This window comes from Diadema setosum, chromosome 6 (assembly GCF_964275005.1).
Source record: "Diadema setosum chromosome 6, eeDiaSeto1, whole genome shotgun sequence".
Lineage (NCBI taxonomy): Eukaryota > Metazoa > Echinodermata > Echinoidea > Diadematoida > Diadematidae > Diadema > Diadema setosum.
This window is the reverse complement of record NC_092690.1, coordinates 7,130,195-7,148,346: the sequence shown is the minus strand read 5'-3', so window position 1 is coordinate 7,148,346 and position 18,152 is coordinate 7,130,195. Positions and strand designations below refer to the sequence as shown.

The 18,152-nt window shown below is 37.1% G+C and overlaps 2 protein-coding genes across 2 annotated transcripts; both read left to right on the top strand.

The window, feature by feature from the left end:
• The first annotated feature begins 1,474 nt into the window (after positions 1-1,474).
• On the top strand, positions 1,475-7,264 carry LOC140230207 (UDP-glucuronosyltransferase 2C1-like). The gene is made up of 4 exons (XM_072310386.1): positions 1,475-2,347; positions 2,932-3,175; positions 5,709-5,928; positions 6,982-7,264. The coding sequence occupies exons 1-4, from the start codon at positions 1,475-1,477 to the stop codon at positions 7,262-7,264; spliced, it is 1,620 nt and encodes a 539-aa protein (XP_072166487.1).
• A 4,880-nt stretch (positions 7,265-12,144) lies between these two features.
• On the top strand, positions 12,145-15,492 carry LOC140230206 (UDP-glucuronosyltransferase 2B4-like). The gene is given in 4 exon segments (XM_072310385.1): positions 12,145-12,939; positions 13,442-13,685; positions 14,645-14,864; positions 15,207-15,492. Coding segments are annotated over 4 exon segments (1,509 nt in total). The 5' UTR covers positions 12,145-12,180.
• Positions 15,493-18,152: the final 2,660 nt, after the last annotated feature.

Here is an 18,152-nt window from a genome sequence, read left to right as displayed (position 1 = left end):
TTTGTTTTCTATGGGAGTACTCATAATGATAATAGTAATAATAATGATAATACAAATGTCTGTTCGTCTTTATTTCATGAGGTGAACTTTGCACATTTATATGTTCCTATTAGTGTAAATCGACAAGTGTTTATCGATGATCTCTCCTTTGAAGTGTACAATGAAATACAGCGGTATACGACAAATATACATGTCGCCTATGTATATATTATAGATATGCATGTATACATGTATATACAATTGTAGAATACTTAAAAACAGTTTGGAACTCAAAAAAAAAAGTCGGGCCAACATAAAAAATCACAAAACTCATGAATTTCCAAAGGTTTCGTCTTTTTAGATTTTCCCGTCTATAAGCGGGGGTTACTATTATACCACAAACCTCGGCCGTCCGCGACCCCCACCCCCGTCCCACGGCCCTCTCTTCCTTGAAATTGTTCCGCAGCCCTGAATATTGATGTAAAAGGGATGGTATAGTATCGGTGGCGATGAGTATAGGGCTTTTAACTTTTTGCGAGATACCAAGAAACCACTTATGGAATAGTACAAAGCATATCATTCAAGGGATTCAAAATTTACTTGGTGAAAATCGGTTTCGGACTGACTGAGACATCCAAAAACAAAGTAAATCAAAGCGAGCGTAGTAAAAGGTGGGACCCACGTTTTATTAGGATCACTCTATTTTGAATATCTCAGCCATTTCAAAACCAATTTTCATAAAATAAATGTTGAATTCCTCTTGGAATTAGATCCTTTTTCATATCTAATATTAAAGAGGTTTCATTATTTCACCAAAAATGATAGAAACCTGCAGTTAGGTCTCAACCAAAACTATACAATCCCTTTAAAATACATAACCATAACAACATTTCGAAGATCACTCATCAACAGGGAAAAAAGTGAGTGACTTACAAAATTGATTGGGCCCTTTTGCAACTTTTCACTTTTGACCTTGCCCAACGGATGAAAGCACTGTACCGTGTATTAAAACCATAATCGTAACAAGTATGACATCGTTTTATGGAAAATTTAACAACCTTTATAATGTCGATTATTACTGAGATAAGGGAGCAATAATATTTTATGAAAGTTAGATTTCTAAACGTTCCAGTTGGACTCTTTCATGGGTTATTGATAGACAGGCCTTATTGGAGCATAGTCCAAGGGTTAATTAATGCTCTTTCGTTATTTCTGTCCTTTTCTTTTCGTTCTTTTTCTTTCGCTGAGAGTTGACCTCGTATTAAATGGGAGCTCCCTTGTGATGACGTAAATTTGCTCTTGCGCCCATGTACAGGAAGCATGCCATAAAAGGCTGCAGACATAAAATGCCGGCGCTCACTCAGGACGTTATTTTGTAGCTATGCTTCCGCTGCTAATGGTTGTAGCAATAGGTCCTGTGCAGGTCTCTCCCGTGAACATAAGCAAACATTCATGTGCATTCCAGTTCTGAGCTACTATTGTTCTCACAACAAGCATGGTGGCTAGCGTAGTGAAGGTGCTTATTGTATTACAAATAATAGGCCTGACCGCATCGGTCAGTGGGCGTAACATCCTCATCTCATCCGGGTACGGAGGGGGGAGTCACTTCATTGCCGGCTCGCTAGTGGGGAAGGCACTGGCCGAGCGGGGACATAACGTCACAATGCTGATAGGAGACGCATTCAGCTACAGGGCTAAGGATCCGCTCTACTTGAACCTGACATTCGTGATTTTCAATCACTCTGGATCAAACGAAGAGGTGATAAACCGAATCCAGTCCATCGGAGATATCGTGTCAGATTCATGGTTTATTCAGTTGGTAAAATATCAAAGAATCATAGAGGCTGGCTTCAGTGCAGACTGCAAAAAAATTCTGGAAGACGACGCTGTCATCCGTGAATTGAAGAAGGGAGAGTTTGACGTGATGATTATGGACACTGTGTGGCTTTGCTCGTTCCTCATTGCGAGGAAAGTTGGTCCTACTCCAGTGATTGGAGTATCGCCGGTATCTCTTTCTGTCATCAATCATCTTAGTGCTGGCAATCCGATCTACCCTGCATTTATGCCGGATAAAAGATTGACTTCCGGTCTACCTCAAAAGATGAACTTCTTCCAGCGACTCGGCAACGCTTTAGTTATCGGCCTCTGCATTCAATTTGTGTATCCCTTTGCATTTCAAACGTATGACGCCCTCATTGCCGAACACAATTTAGGCCCGAACGGACTGACCTTTCTTGACCTCATCAAGAATGACGTCATGCTGTGGCTGGTGAACACTGATTTTGCCTATGAATTCCCGATGCACATTACTCCCAACATCATTCCTATCGGAGGGCTGACAGCAGGACCTCCCAAGCCATTGTCACAGGTAGTTTAACGTTTTATTACCTTTGCTACCACTCCCCCTCCCTTTGCTCTGCTCTCACTTTCTGTTTGAATTTCCCTGCCTCTATACATCAGTTGGTTACTTTTTATTTCTTTTAGTGCTTTTTGAGGACACAATATTTATTAGACTCTTTTATTCGCGATTCGTGTCTCTTTTTTTAACATTCACGTATCATTGTAAAACTTTTTTTTTTGTTGTTGTTGATGGCAACACCTGTTTGACCTGTAATTTGATAAACCTGTTAAGCAAAGCTTCAAAAATTACTTTTAGATTGTTGTCAATGATATCATTTTCTTCCCTTTATTTGTGTTTGTCCAGGTGTCTCGCTCTTGGCACCTCCTTTTCTACAGCTTCTCACCTATTAACTGTTTCTGTGCCAATAAGTTAAATGTGCACAAATGTGCACGCATTTCACACACAATTGACAGGAAATAAAAACGACACACAAAGTGTACCAATTCGTCTATCCTGAGCAAGTCAGGTATATTGATTTCAGTTTATTAAACCGGAATTCAAACATCATCAACATTCTTCTTTCTCATTTTCTTTTTTTCTTTTCTTGACAGGAACTGGAAGATTTCATGTTAAGCTCTGGAGAACATGGGGTTGTCATATTCTCGCTCGGTTCATACTTGAATTTCGGCAAGGATCTGCAATCACTCAAGTCAGACATTGTCCAAGTCTTTGCCGACGCTTTTGCTCAACTGGATCAGAAAGTGATATGGCATATGAAAGATGCGAGAGCGCTTAACAGAACGCTGCCATCAAATGTCAAGACTCTCTCGTGGATTCCACAAAATGATCTTTTGGGTAATTTATTTTCCATATTTCCGAAAATTATCAAAATGTGAAGAATTATTGGATGTTATGGTACAAAGTCAGATTCCTTTTTTCTCCTACAACATCAACAACAACAAATGAGATAAAGAAATGTTATTTAGTCAAGTAACATATCTTCCTGAAGACAAGTATATCATAATTGGACAAGAGCGAGAGGGATAATTGGGTGAATATATATATATATATATATATATATATATATATATATATATATATATAGTGCGTGTTGTAAACTATGATGGAGATGTGCCTTGAGTACGCCCCCTCCCGAAAAGAATTCTTTGATTCTCCCTTTGTTACACTAGATTTGGTAATCAAAAAATAATGTCTGAATGGTTAAAGTGATAAATACATGTAATTGGTAATACTTTCGTGACCTTGTATTCTGCAACCAAAAAATTAAACAATAATATTTTGTATTAGTAATGACAAGTTAAAATCTGATTTAGATCTTAAAGGAGATACTCGGATTGTTTTCTTGTATGTCATATGTTTATTGTTGTTGTTGTTGTTGTTGTTTTTAGCACCGAGTCTAGTAAACTAGTAGTTCCAGACCAGGGCCTAGGTCCTATATGCCCTAGGTACTTTAGCACTCTACTTGACCATGTTGATGAACAGACAATGAACTGCATGTCACAAAACAGATCTATGGATCGAAAATGGAAACAGCTCAGTTCCACTTCCAAGCTTCCTGATTTCGTCTATCAGTGTTGTGCTACCATGACCATGTATAATGCGGCTCGGACCGCTGAACTTTGCGTAGTACATGTACATACAGATTATAACGCGTACATTCGTTTAGTCACTGTTAGTCGGCACGCAAGCCGAGCGAGGCCGCCTAGCGCGGCCGCGGTGGGGAGCAGCAGCTGTCGGGTATCCGTACGTACTAAAAACACTCTAGCTAGATCTACCAGCAGCTGCTCAGCTCAGGTAGCTCAGCTCACCCATCACTCGTGCGTGCGCTTCTACGCTCTTTGTTACGTCACTGACCAACCTGCGCAGCTAGGATGCTCACAAACATAGCTGAGGAACGTTCTTAATTAAAGGGGATGGCTGTAACCGATCAGTGGGAATCAGTGGGAATGCTGAGAGATGATTGTTCCAATCCTTCTGGGATTCATTTAAGAGTACATTTTATGTCTATTGTTGTATGAAAATTATTTGCTTGAGAACGGTCTCATATTCAAGTAATGTGCAGTTTAATGTTTCCAGGTTAGCGTGCCTGGTCAGTGACGGGGCATTAATCTGCACATAATCTGACACATAATCTGACGGGGCAGTAATCTGAATATGAGACCGTTCTGAAGCAAATAATTGAAGTACACGGTCTCTTCAAGCGCTTAATCTTTACCAAGCTGTGCTAGCTGTGCGATGAATGGGACAAAAATAGGATGTAAACCACCTTAGCAATAACGATGAAGAAATTATCAGATTGAATTGAAATTAAGCGTGCTTTAGTAACACATTCTGTAAATGATTGGTGACAACTTTTTAAAGCAGGAGCTTTATCCTTTCAAAAGTGCTTTGAGTTGAAAGTGAATAGATTGCAAAGTATTTTCAAGAAATGGAAAGGGGCCTCCAAGACATACCTGATCACTCTACTTACCAAAAACGTAAAAAACAAAACAAAACAAAAACTGCTGAATCCAACTTTCATGATCCCAAACTTGAAAATAATGTAGAAGAGGAATAACTCTTCCAGAAAATATGGAGAATTCAAAATTGACTTGGTTGACCCGTTTCACCTTTTTTGAGTCATCACATAAAATCAAGGAGTGCAACTTTCTGTTGGTTTTGTTGGTTTTGACATAAATACCAAAAACAAAATACAATTGTGTATTTTTCGCTTTGTTACTCATTATCACATGCATTTTGCTATTAAAGCTAAGTTTTTCATTTTACAGTACTAATACGTTGTAAATAAGTTTCTCTCTTTCTTTGATCGAAATAAATGAAAATGAACTTTGAACTTTACATTTAGGGTTAAAGTTTTTATCTCTAGGGCCACTCTTACACTAAGGACAAAGTTATTGCTTTTAGGGTTGACTCGATCATTATATTTAACCTCAGATAGTCAATAAAACATTTGAGGCAAACAAATGAAGAGCTTGCTTCCAAAAGGCGTTAAATCCATCATTTTCCAATGGATTTAGAGCCTTTCGGTTGAAAGCTCTTCAATTATACATTTATGGTTGATGCTATTGCATCTCTCGTTCTACATTATAAAGTTAGAGGTGACGCATCTCCAGCAGAATACGATGGGAATCTGGAAAGTAGTGTGGCATGGACACATTTTTTATTTTCAAACCAGGAGTCAAAGATTTTAGAATACATGAAAACAACAAAAATAGTCAAAAACAGAAAAAAAAAAACAAAGAGAGGAAAGAGAGAGAGAGAAGTGAAGGTAGAAAGGTAGAATTCTCTTTTAATGGGTATATGAATCCAACAATGTATAAAAGACCGAGATTCAAGGTGTTCTTTCTTCTATATAACATCTCCACAGGTCACAATAAGACGAGAGTCTTCATGTTTCACGGTGGTAACAACGGTCTCAACGAGCTCGCTTACCATGGCGTACCGGCAATCGTCATACCTCTTATGACCGATGGGCCTGATGCGGCGGAGCGAGTGAGGACAAGAGAAATTGGAGTAATCCTTGACAAAATGAACCTGACTACTGACTCGATTCTGTCTGCTTTGAGAGAGGTCCTCGACAATGATAAGTACGTCCTATTTAAAGGCAAATCAATTGCTACATCAGAGTCACGTTTTTAGAGATACAATTATAGTGAAGCAGGCGATGCATAGTCAGTAAAATATCTAAGAATTTAACTTTCTGTAGCTTTGCAATTTGTTCAGACTTACCTTATCTTGAAAAATTGAAATAACATGAGTTATTAAAGTTCTTTTCAACAAGTAATCCTTTGCAACTGATGGACAAATTGCCCTACATCGAAGTAGATAAGCGCTAAATTGATAAGTGTTTTAGTAGTAGCCATGATAAAAGAAAAAATCATGGGCGTTCATACACGAGCAGGATTCGAACCTATACTACAAAAAAGTCAGGTGTTCAATATGAAACACCGAGCTGGTGTTAAATTTCCGGTGCTCATATATGGTGTTAGATTAATACCTCCGGGCGTCATTTCAAAGTACAAAATTTTTTGTTTGTTTGTTTTCGAAAAGTTTCTTACTTACTAGGACTGTTCTACTTGTTGATTTTGAACTTCCAACAAGAGATCAAGATTTTTCCGATGAAGTACTTGATTAAAAAAAAAGTGTTAACACAGTTACACCACAATAACATAAGTTGGTGTGGTCTCCTATTGAAGCTGGACGAGTGTTCTATCATTGACATTAACACCAGAAATATATATAATCAACACCATGTGGTGTCATTATTGAATTAACACCAGTGTAAAAAATATCACCAGCTTGTTAAAATTAATACCACGAAGTGCCAGGCGAACACTTTTCAATACCATGACAACATACTTTCTACACCTATGGGTGTCGTCCTCTATTGACACTTGATCGGTGTTAGATTTGACACCCATGGTGTTAAATCTTACACTGATGTTTTTGCAGTGTAACACCTCCTCCTAAGTACACCTTTGTGTGTATATGTAAATGACAAGGTGAGTTCAAGGGGCTGCGCTTTTACTGATAGTGATAACGTTTAAAACAATGAAAAAAGAAACCAGGGGAAAAGGCAGAAAGGAGTATAGTGGCAATCAACATGCAACCATATGCTTCTTATTAATTATCACCTCCAGGTACGCCAAGAATGCCAAACGTGTGTCTGCCATTTCTCGTGATCGACCGATGCCACCGCGGGAACGCGCTGCATTCTGGGTAGAACACGTGATGAAACATGGCGGTGATCACCTCCGCTCCTCTTACAAAGATCTCACTTTGGTCGAGAGTAGCCTGCTAGACGTCTTCGCGTTTTTGACCATCTGCCTTTTTCTCATTGTGCTAATTATTTACGTAATTGTTAGACGTCTATGTATACTTTTAAAACATTTCGCATGTTCACAGGAAACCAAGCGTGACTAAAGATAGTACAGAAAACTCCCACACTCTCGAGAAATCTGATCAAATACAATCAGAAACTGATCAGATTTGACCAGAACAACTTGTCAGCCGGACAGCACCACTATACTGATCAATATGACTGGTTAATTCTTGTCAAATATTTCACAATAACACGTGCTAAAATTTAATCAGAAATTCATTTCTTTTGATCAGGTTACCTTGCCAGCCAGGCATCTACATAAAATGATCCGAATCCGATCAAAACGATCCGGTAATTTTGGTTATATGTTTTGACTAGAAAACTTGCCAAATGTGACTAGGAACTGATTAGATTTGACCAGATTTTGATCAGGATAGCTAGTCAGCCGGGCACCTGCACTATCATCCGGAAAATTGTAGTCAATACACCATTGTCAAAATGATCAGGAAAACTAGTCCATGCATCATCAATTTTTCATAAATACTGAAAAAATGACACCACCAAGAATTTCATAAGCACTTTCAAGCCAGATTTATTCAAATGATATCGATTTCAAATGATAGTATACAATATATTGTGAATACTATTTTTGTTATCCCATTACTATATCTACTCTCAAGAAATCTCCGTCACCATTTCAACCATGTCGAAATGACAGCAAATTTAAATCCAAGGATATAATGCAAGAAACATCTGATACTTTCTGTAACTTGATATCAGAATTTTTCAAGATAAAACCTGTACAGTAATAATGATATAACTTTAACATTACAGACATGCTTTGTTTCTACATTTACAAATTTGTCAATGGAATGAACGTAGTATGGGAACAGTAGTATTATGTATCTACCTTTCAGTTGAGCAATGTAGCTCGTTCATGTTTATTAGAAAACAATTGTGCTATCCAGTGATCGAAAATTTGTGAACTGATATTATATGGAAACGTGATTCTATTGTGTGCAAGTGCTCACATAGTGGTAGATACATAGGATTGCATGTTGCTAGAGGATATCTACTCAGAATTGAAAATAGCGTTTATCTGATCTTGAATTCAAAGTCAACATTTTCAGTTGCTGTATATATATTCATCGAAGCCCAATTAAAACATGGATTGAGTGAAAGCAACAACTACATTAGTAGAACACTTCAGGGAAACTTTAATGAGAATCATATAATTGGTTCAAAAATTATGATTTCTTTTACAGGTTTTGGTGGCGTCAACGCTAGGTTTAGGACTATTTCACTGCATGACGTCATTAATGTACAACAATATCAGGAGAATATAAATAAAACAAATCGATGCATTTTCGCTTTTCATAATGACCATTTTTATTTTGACTTACCCCTTTCAAAAAGCAAGGGTTGGGGAACAATATTATCCAGTAACAATTATGTCAGTAATAAGTCGATGCAAAGTGTCGCAATTATGGCATGAATTTTCTTTTTTGAATTCTCCTTGTGATTAATACTTTATACTGTTGTCCATTATGACGTCATGACGTGCAATAGTCTTATTCAGCCAAGACTGCCAATTAATATCAAACCTTTGATGTTGCTGTCCGCATCATTAAAGATTGAAAAAAAGAAGCATATCCTTGCACCACGGTAAGATCTAAAACCAGAAGCATTAGTTATATGCTGCAATAAGAAAAAAAAAATATGAGTTGTGAGAAAATCCGACTAAATAACATTTTTGTTTGTTTTTGTTTTTGTATTGTTCCATATTCCACATTTCAACAAATACATAAAACATAAACATCACAATACAAAAGTATGGATGAATTGCCAAGTACAGCTTACAAGACAATAAAGCATGTGAAATATGAGGAATCTACATAGAAGCATTGCTTGTAGGGTGTAGATTCCCAGATGCCGATGTGAGATTATTTCTTACTTGGTATATGTAATTAAAGGAACGACAATTTGTGAATTGGAGAAATGTAAACGCCGAAAAGTAAAAAAGAAAAAGAAAAAGAAAAACAAAGAAAACAATGTCCGCGGTACAAGACTTCTTGAGAGTTGCGTGATCACCCGAGCGAGGTACAAGTCAGATGCAGTGTACAATAGCAGAGATACCAAATGTGCCGACAAAGGAAGTTCAGGAGATAATACAGAAATCACGAGCGAGGCACATGACTTATTGTTACATACTCGATATTGTCAGTAATGTGAAGTACGAACAGAGAATGTCTAAGAGGATTGAAGAATAGCTATAGATATGAATTCAGAAAAACTAGTTTAAGTTTATGCTTAAATAAATAAAGAGACTGAGATTGGATTATTTCTCTATCCAACTCATTCCAAAATTTAGGTCCTGTAGTGGTTATTGTTTTTAAAGCAGATACGGTCAGTACAGGAGAAAGATGAAAAGAATCTTTTTGTCTTGTAGGGTAAGAATGAACTTCGTTAAAATCCGTAAAAACCGTGAACATAGATTGATAAGTTGGCACCTGAGAAACGAATAAAGGTCAGAAAGCACCCCTATACTGAATGGTATACCCCAGACATAGCTCAAGCAAACCTGCGTAGCAGGCAGCTAGAAAGAAGGTCTACAAGACTGGAGATTTACAAGCAGATGTATCATGCATAAAAGCAAGGTACAAAACAAGAATATCTGATTAGACTATGACATTATCAATATCAATATCAGGGACTGCGGCACATGGAGCGGAGTGCTCCCCCACATGTGTGTGTGTGTGTGTGTGTGTGTGTGTGTGTGTGTGTTTGGGGGGAGGGTTGGCTCATAGAAAAAAAAACAATAATTGAACAAATACAAATCACAGTAATATTTATTTATTTATTTATTTATTTATCTATTTATTTATTCCGTCATATTTAAACAGAGTAGTCCCCTCGTTTCTCAACTGCTTTCCAGGGGAGCCCTGTGTACATATACATGATAAAACATTGGATTAAAATAGACTTCATAAAAAAAAAATCATATACAAGTATAACACATATACACAAAACAATACACACTTAAAAAGATACTAGACCATGGAGACTGAAATAAAATGTATTCTGAATTCGGCATAGACAAAGTGTATTATTGAAAAAAAATGTTTAATAATAATTACTGTAATGACACACCAAAAAAAAAAAACAACAACAACAACAACAACAACAAAAACTGAGTTTAAAATACCATAAAAGGGGTTAGTGGAACCAAAAAGAAAAATCATAAAAAACCACAATATCAGCAGTTTAAAAAAATGTTAAAAACAATTTAGAAACAATATTCATGAATTTCCAAAGGTTTCGGTTTTATATTCTTTTTCTAGGAGTAAATATGTACCATAATTCTCCCTCACCATGAAAGTCTTTACGCAGGCCCTAAATATTGATGTTAAAACACAAAGCAACATTTGAAAACTCACTCATCAATACGAAGAAAAAAATGAGTCACCTACAAATGTAATGAGGTTATTTTGTATTTTTTAATTATTATTTTTTTGTTAATTTTGACCTTATACCCTACTGATGAAAGCACTGTGGTACCTTTGTGTTTTAGAGTCACAATCGTCACAAGTATGGTATCATTTCGTAGAAAATGTAACAATAATATTTTTGTGGTTACCCGGGACGTGTCGATTATTACTGAGATAAGAGATAAATATTATTCAAAATCGGATATCTTAACTTTTTTGAAGGGTAAATAAGTAAATTTGTCTATTTGGTATTTGTAAATACATTTTCCTATTTTACTTAAGGTTTGTAGCCCTATGTGACCATGCACCACAAAACAAACAAAAAGACGCAGCCCTCGATTTTATGTGATGACTCAAAAAAGATGGAATGGGTCAACCGGGTCAATGTTGAGTTTTTCATATTTTCTGAAAAAGCTTTTCTTCTTCTACATTATTCTTTGGTTTGGAATCATAACATGAATGGGAAAGTGTGTTTTCAGCAGTTTTTCTACTAAACTTTTTTTTTTTTGGGGGGGGGGGAGAGTAGAATGATCAGGTGTGTCTTAGAGGCCCCTTTCATTTCTTGAAATCGTTTGCACACTCCTCACTTTCAAGTCTAATAACTTTTGAATGGATAAAGCTCTGCCTTGAAAGTTAACATTAATCACGCACAGAATGTGTTAATAGAGCATGCCTAATTTCAGCTTAATTTGACAATTCCTTCATTGTTGTTACTCCAGTGGTTTACATCCTGTGTTTTGTCCCTTTCATCACACAGCTAGCACGGCTTGGTAAAGATTAAACACTTGAATAGACCCTTTACTTCAGATCTTCTTTTCTCAGTTCACACTTTCCCAGAGTGTGTGCTTTCTTTCCAGTATTTAGACAGGTTAATGGAGTCCATTTGAGTTGAGTTATACATCATTTTAAAGCTTAGAGTCTCCTCTTTCAGAATCTGCCCTTATCTAAAGACCCATATCTGGCGACTTTTTGTTCGTTTTGTGATGCAGGGTCACATATATACTTGGGCTATCATGGTAAACGAACAGTTGGAAACTTTTATGAGGTATTGACACGCAGGTCTTATTGGCACAAAGTCTCAAAGGTAACACTTTTTTCTGGGGTTATTTTTCGTTTCTTTTCTTATTTCTTCTTCTTATTATTTTTTATTATTATTATTATTTTTTTTACTGCCAGATAACCTCGTAGTTGACGGGACTCCTTTGTGATGTCGTAAAATTTTGCGTTTGCGCCGATGTCCAGGTCGGGATCATGCCATAAACGCTTGCAGCCATAAAACGTTATTTTTTATTTTTATTTTTTTAGCTGTTCTCCAGCTAGTGATGATTGCAGCACTAGTCCCCGTGTAGGTTTTTCATAACTTCACATTTGCAAGCATTCATGTGCATTCCAGTTCTGAGCCACAACTGCTCTCAACGAGCATGATTGCTGGCGTAGTAAAGGTGCTTATTTCAATGATAGGCTTGGCCGCATCGGTTAGTGGGCGTAATATCCTCATCTCCTCTGAGTACGGAGCGGGGAGTCACTTTATGGCCGGCGCGATATTGGGGAGGACACTGGTCGAGCGAGGGCATAACGTCACAATGCTTATAGGAGACGCATTCAGCTACAGGGCTAAGGATCCACTCTACAAGGACCTGAACTTTGTGATCTTCAATCACTCTGGATCAAATGATGAGGTGATAAAACGATTCAAGTCGATCAGGCATCTCGTGTTTGATTCCTGGTTTACCCAGCTGGTAAAATATCAAAGAATCATAGAGCCTGGTTTCCATGCAGACTGCAAACACATCCTGGAAGACGACGCTGTCATCCGTAACTTAAAGAAGGGAGAGTTTGACGTGATGATAATGGACAAAGTATGGCTTTGCCCGCTCCTCATTGCGAGGAAAGTTGGTCCTACTCCAGTGATTGGATCATCACCGGTATCTCTGTCTTTCATCGTTCATCTAAGTTCCGGCAATCCGATCTACCCTGCTTTCATGCCGGATACAAAACTGACTTCCGGTCTACCTCAAAACATGAAGTTCTTCCAGCGACTTTGCAACGCTCTAGTCATCGGCCTCTACATCAGATGTGTGTTTCCTTTTGCATTTCAAACGTATGACGCCCTCATTGCCGAACATGGCTTAGGCCCCAAAGGACTGACCCTTCTTAACCTCATCAGGAATGACGTCATACTGTGGCTCGTGAACACTGATTTTGCCTACGATTTCCCAATACATATTACGCCAAACATAATTCCTATCGGTGGCTTTACAGCACGACCTCCGAAGCCATTACCTCAGGTGGTACACCGTTTCATCAACTTTGCTAGCACTATTCCCCTCGTCCTCTCCTCTCACTTCCCCTGTGAATTTCGGTACTTCTATACATTAATAAGTTGCCTTTTTGTTTATTTTAGTGCTTGTGAGGACACAGCAATGTTTCATAGACATTTCTTCTTTGTAATGAGCAATCCACGTCCTTTTTTTCAACATTCAGATTTCACTTAGTTTTTGTAATTTCTTTGTTTTGAAGGCAAGACCTGTTTAACTTCCAAGTTTATAAGCCTCTTCAAAACAACTTCAAAAATTACTGTTTATTTTATGTTTTGATTTTTGGTTTTATTTTTTTCACTCTTCTTGTATCTGTCCGGCTGTCCCATTCTTAGTACCTCATATTATTATAGCTTCTCATCGATTAACAAATTCACCTTACATTGTAGCACGTCAGGTATTCTGAATGCAATCTATTAAGTTTGAATTCAGATGACTAATAAGCATTCTGCTTCCTTTTTTTTCCGGACAGGAACTGGAAGATTTCATGTCAAGCTCTGGAGAACACGGGGTTGTCATATTCTCGCTCGGTTCATACTTTACGTTCGGCAAAGATATGATGTCACTCAAGTTAGGCATTGTGTAAGTCTTTGCTGATGCATTTGCTCAGCTGGATCAGAAAGTGATATGGCATATGGAAGATGCGGGAGCGCTCAACAGAACGCTACCGCCTAATGTCAAGACTCTGTCGTGGATTCCACAAAATGATCTTTTGGGTAATATTTTTCTTTCTTTTTTTCATATTGCCGAAAACTACTAAATTGTGAAGAATGAGATGTTTTGGTAAAAAAAAACCAAACCCAAAACACGGATTCTTTGTTGTTTATTTTTCAACAGAAGTAACGAAGTAAAGAATCTGTATTTATTCATGTAACACGTGTTCCTGAAGGAAACGGAATCATAAGTGGACGATAGACAGAGAGAGAGCAAAAATTGTGTAAAGATTGTTTTTGGGGGTAATTTTGTAAGAACTTCATTACATCACTGTCATGAACTGAATCTGCCTCCTTTTTTTAATGAACATATCAGCAATGCAGTATACAAAAGGTCTAATACCTCGGTTAGTTCCTTATTTCACAGTTTTAACAGTTTTAAACGAACTCTAACTGCAAGAATACAACTCTGACACCAGCATAACTTCACTTCTGTTACAATGCACGAATGTTTCTCGTCTTCTATTTTTGGCCATTTGGTTTCTGTGTGGTAATTTCGTCATCGATTTCCGTCTGTCACGATGGACCATTTACCATTTTCACCTACGACTGCCATGAAATACCCTCCTTTTGTCTCCAAATTCCTTCATACAGCTTCCTTCTTTTTTTCACTATGTGCCCGCTGATGCAGCGCCATCCCGTATCGTTTATGTCAAACGCCCCTTTGTCTTTGTCTTGGCCTGTTAAGAGCATTCAGAATGTCTCTTTCTCTTCCTTGTTTTAGAACGTACTGACAAAAATCATTATGTCTGCTAAAACCATCTATCACTCCCGAAAAGACGTTGCCGCACAGCTTTCTTGAAAGACCGCTTCCTGCCAACTTCCAATGTATTCTGCTATTGGTCACCTCTAAATGTGTAATATTAAAAAAAATAGTCAACTTAATAACTCTACATTGGGACTTGCATCCAATCGTATAAAAGACCAAAATTTGATATTGATTTCTTCCAACATCTCCACAGGTCACAATAAGACGAGGGTCTTCATGTTTCACGGTGGTAACAACGGTCTCAACGAACTCGCCTACCATGGCGTGCCGGCAATCGTTATACCTCTAATGGCAGATCAGCCTGACACAGCAGAGCGGGTGAAGGCCCGGGAGATCGGATTATCTCTTGACAAAATGAAGCTGACTACTGACTCGATTCTTTCTGCTTTGAGAGAAGTCCTCGACAATAACAGGCATGTTTTACGTCAAACCAATTGTCACATTAAGAGTTACTTGTTCTCGAGCACACACGTGAAAATTATACAATGTATACTAAATCTGGAAATATGTTGATTATGAAAGAAAGCTCGGTAAATACATATGCGATTTCTTCAAACGTACTTTGTCATGAAAAACTATGTTAATAATGTGTAATTAAAGTTTATTTCAGCCAGAACTTTTTGTGTGTGCGTATGCGAGAGAGGTTGGGACAATTAAAGGGCTCGTTGGTTTTTAGTATTTATGATAACTTTTCAAACATTGGATGACGAATCCAGTCGGAACAGCAATAAGTAACCATCACTTCTTACTTCCAGGTATGCCAAGAATGTCGAGCGTGTGTCCGCCATTTCTCGTGATCGACCGATGCCACCCCGGGAACGCGCTGCATTCTGGGTAGAACACGTGATGAATCATGGCGGTGATCACATTCGCTCCTCTTACAAAGATCTCACTTTGGTCGAGAGTAGCCTGCTGGACGTCTTCGCGTTTTTGACCACCTGCATTTTTCTCATTTTACTCATTATTTACGCAATTGTTCGCTGTCTATATAGATTTATAAAACGTTGCGCATATTCACGAGATAAAACCAAACGTGACTAAAGATAGAATAGTGCACTCCCTGTACAACGAATATGGTTATAACAAAAATGGTTATAAAGAAAACGAACTAAAAATTCAGGTCTAAAAATTGTCATCATTAGAGTAGGTAGTATTAGATTTGCATAGAAATAACAAACACGGTTATAGTGAACTTTTCGTTATGAAAAAGTCATTTCGGAGCACCATAGACAAAAGAAAAAAAATAAGGGTGCTTTCTTATAACGTAATGTTAATCGCTTGCGAAAATATGAAGAGTTTGTTCGCAAAAACCGATAAGTCCATTTTTGAAGATTTTGAAGTACGGTCTCTGTCATAGAGTACAAAATAATACCTTTTAAATGACATATTGGTCACTACATATAAAGGTACATTTTTGAAGTTATGGTCAAAAGAAGCAAATATATTCTTATTATTCTCTTTATTTTTCTTGACCTTTAATCGAAAATATCTCCATTTTGCAAATATGAACTTATCAGTTTTTGCGAACAAACTCTTCATATATAGCGGAGCGAACGTTTTACAGAGCGTCTCTGGATGAAAAAAAAAGGTTCACATTTCAGTGTGTTTAAACAGAAATAACTCTGCTGTCGCTCTTTGCGTCTCACATCGTTTGATATTACGAACATCTGTGGCGTTATTCCGAAGGTTTGTAATTCTTAATGTTCATGAATTCGAAGATGAAATTAGGTTTTCTATCACGACGGTTAGTTAATTCGAAAATTATTTCAATCGTTTTTCCGAAGGTACGATAATCGGAAAATATAGTATGGTTCGTTAAAACAACAGTAGAAAACAAACAAACAAACAAACAAAAAACCCTAATATTTTGAACTTTTTTCCATTTTCGGATTAATAAGCCTCGGAATTTAGCCTCGGAATTACGAACCGTATTTTATTTTTAGACTAACAAACTTTCGGAAGAACGAAAATTCCGAATAACGAACCTCTCATATAACAAACTGCAACCAAATCCTATAAAAGCATTACATTTCATTATACATAGTATATATTTAGAAACTGAGCGTGAAAGCACAAAGACCCTAATGTTTTCTCTTAAATGTAAAATTTAAACTAAATCAATGTGATCGCTTCCCATTAAATATTGCTTTTCAGCGAATGATAAGTACTTATTAAACAACGTACAATACACGCAGGGGTTGCATGTTTTCATCATAAGTATACTGTACTCATTCGGCTATATAATGAATGTTCGATACACCAAAAAAAAAAAAACAACAACAACCACTGTCTGTGTCGAAGATTTCGTTACAACTTGAATGCACTTTATAAACTAGCATATTACTTGGACCAGGTTTTGGCAAAGAACTGCATGTAGTTACAATTCAGAGAAAGGAGTTTGCTCTCCATGAGGAACATTTTATCTAGAAGTTTAGCTTGTATAAACAATAGGAAAGGTTCGTTGCAATCATCCTGTCTTGATGATCTTTTGGCGTCCAGCTGCATACTGAAAACATGACACTGACCACACTGAATGAAGATTATGTTATACAGCAATAATGATACTCCGAACTTCTGTTCTCATTATGGCCATCATAATATTTCCATTACGTTATGATTAAACATGTTAAACCAGTAAAATATCAAAGTAAGTTTTGATTTGGACTTATCATCGAATATGAAAATCATGTATCAATACAACCATTCATTTTCACTAACTCGGTGTATATTGTGCTTGGCTGTTATCATACAGCCAATTAAGAAAGTCTTTGTATCTTTCGTAGTTTATTTTTTTAGCGGCATTATGAATGAAAATTATGTCTATATTCCTATAGGTGAAATAGTATTCTCATGATGCCCAATAAAATTTATTATCTTATTCAAAGTGCATGTGGATTAACGTTGCTATGATTTTTTAAACGTTTGGGGGTATCACGCAGAAGACTTCAAATACCCGTAATTACCAGGTATGTGGACTAGCATATAGATAGAGAGCATGAAGAAACCTATACGACCTTGTCATAATATGTACACTGCAAAAAGTCTGGTGTTGAATAGTGAACACCGAGCTGGTGTTAAATTTTCGGTGCTCATTTATGGTGTTAAATTAACACCTACGGGTGTCATTTCCAAATTTTAAACTGTTTTTTGAAGAGTTTCTTAGTAACTGCACTTCTTGTTGATTTTTAATTTAAACAAGACGATCAAGAATTTTACATTTAAATACTAGATTTTTGAAAAAATGTGAAAATAAATTTACACCAAAGTAACACCAGCTGGTGTGGTCCCTTATTGAAGCTGGAGGGGTGTTAAACCATTGATATTAACACCAGCAAATATCAAATCAACACCATGTGGTGTCATTTTTGAATTAACACCAGTACAGTGTCAAAATAACACCAGGTACAGTGTCAAATTAACACCACGAAGTGTCAGGTGAACACTTTTCAACACCATCACAGTGCATTTTTAAAACCTGTGGGTGTGGTCCTTTATTGAAGTTTGATCGGTGTTAGATTTAACACCCGTGGTGTTAAATCTAACACCGATGTTTTTACAGTGTATATGAAACATTGAGAGGCGTCTAGCTTTAAAACTCGTTTCTGAGGCTGGCAAATAAGTCTTTTTTTTTTTTTTTTTTTTTTTCTGGCAGCATGCACCCGCACGTCATTGTAAGGGGCTATTACAGTATTAGAGTCAAC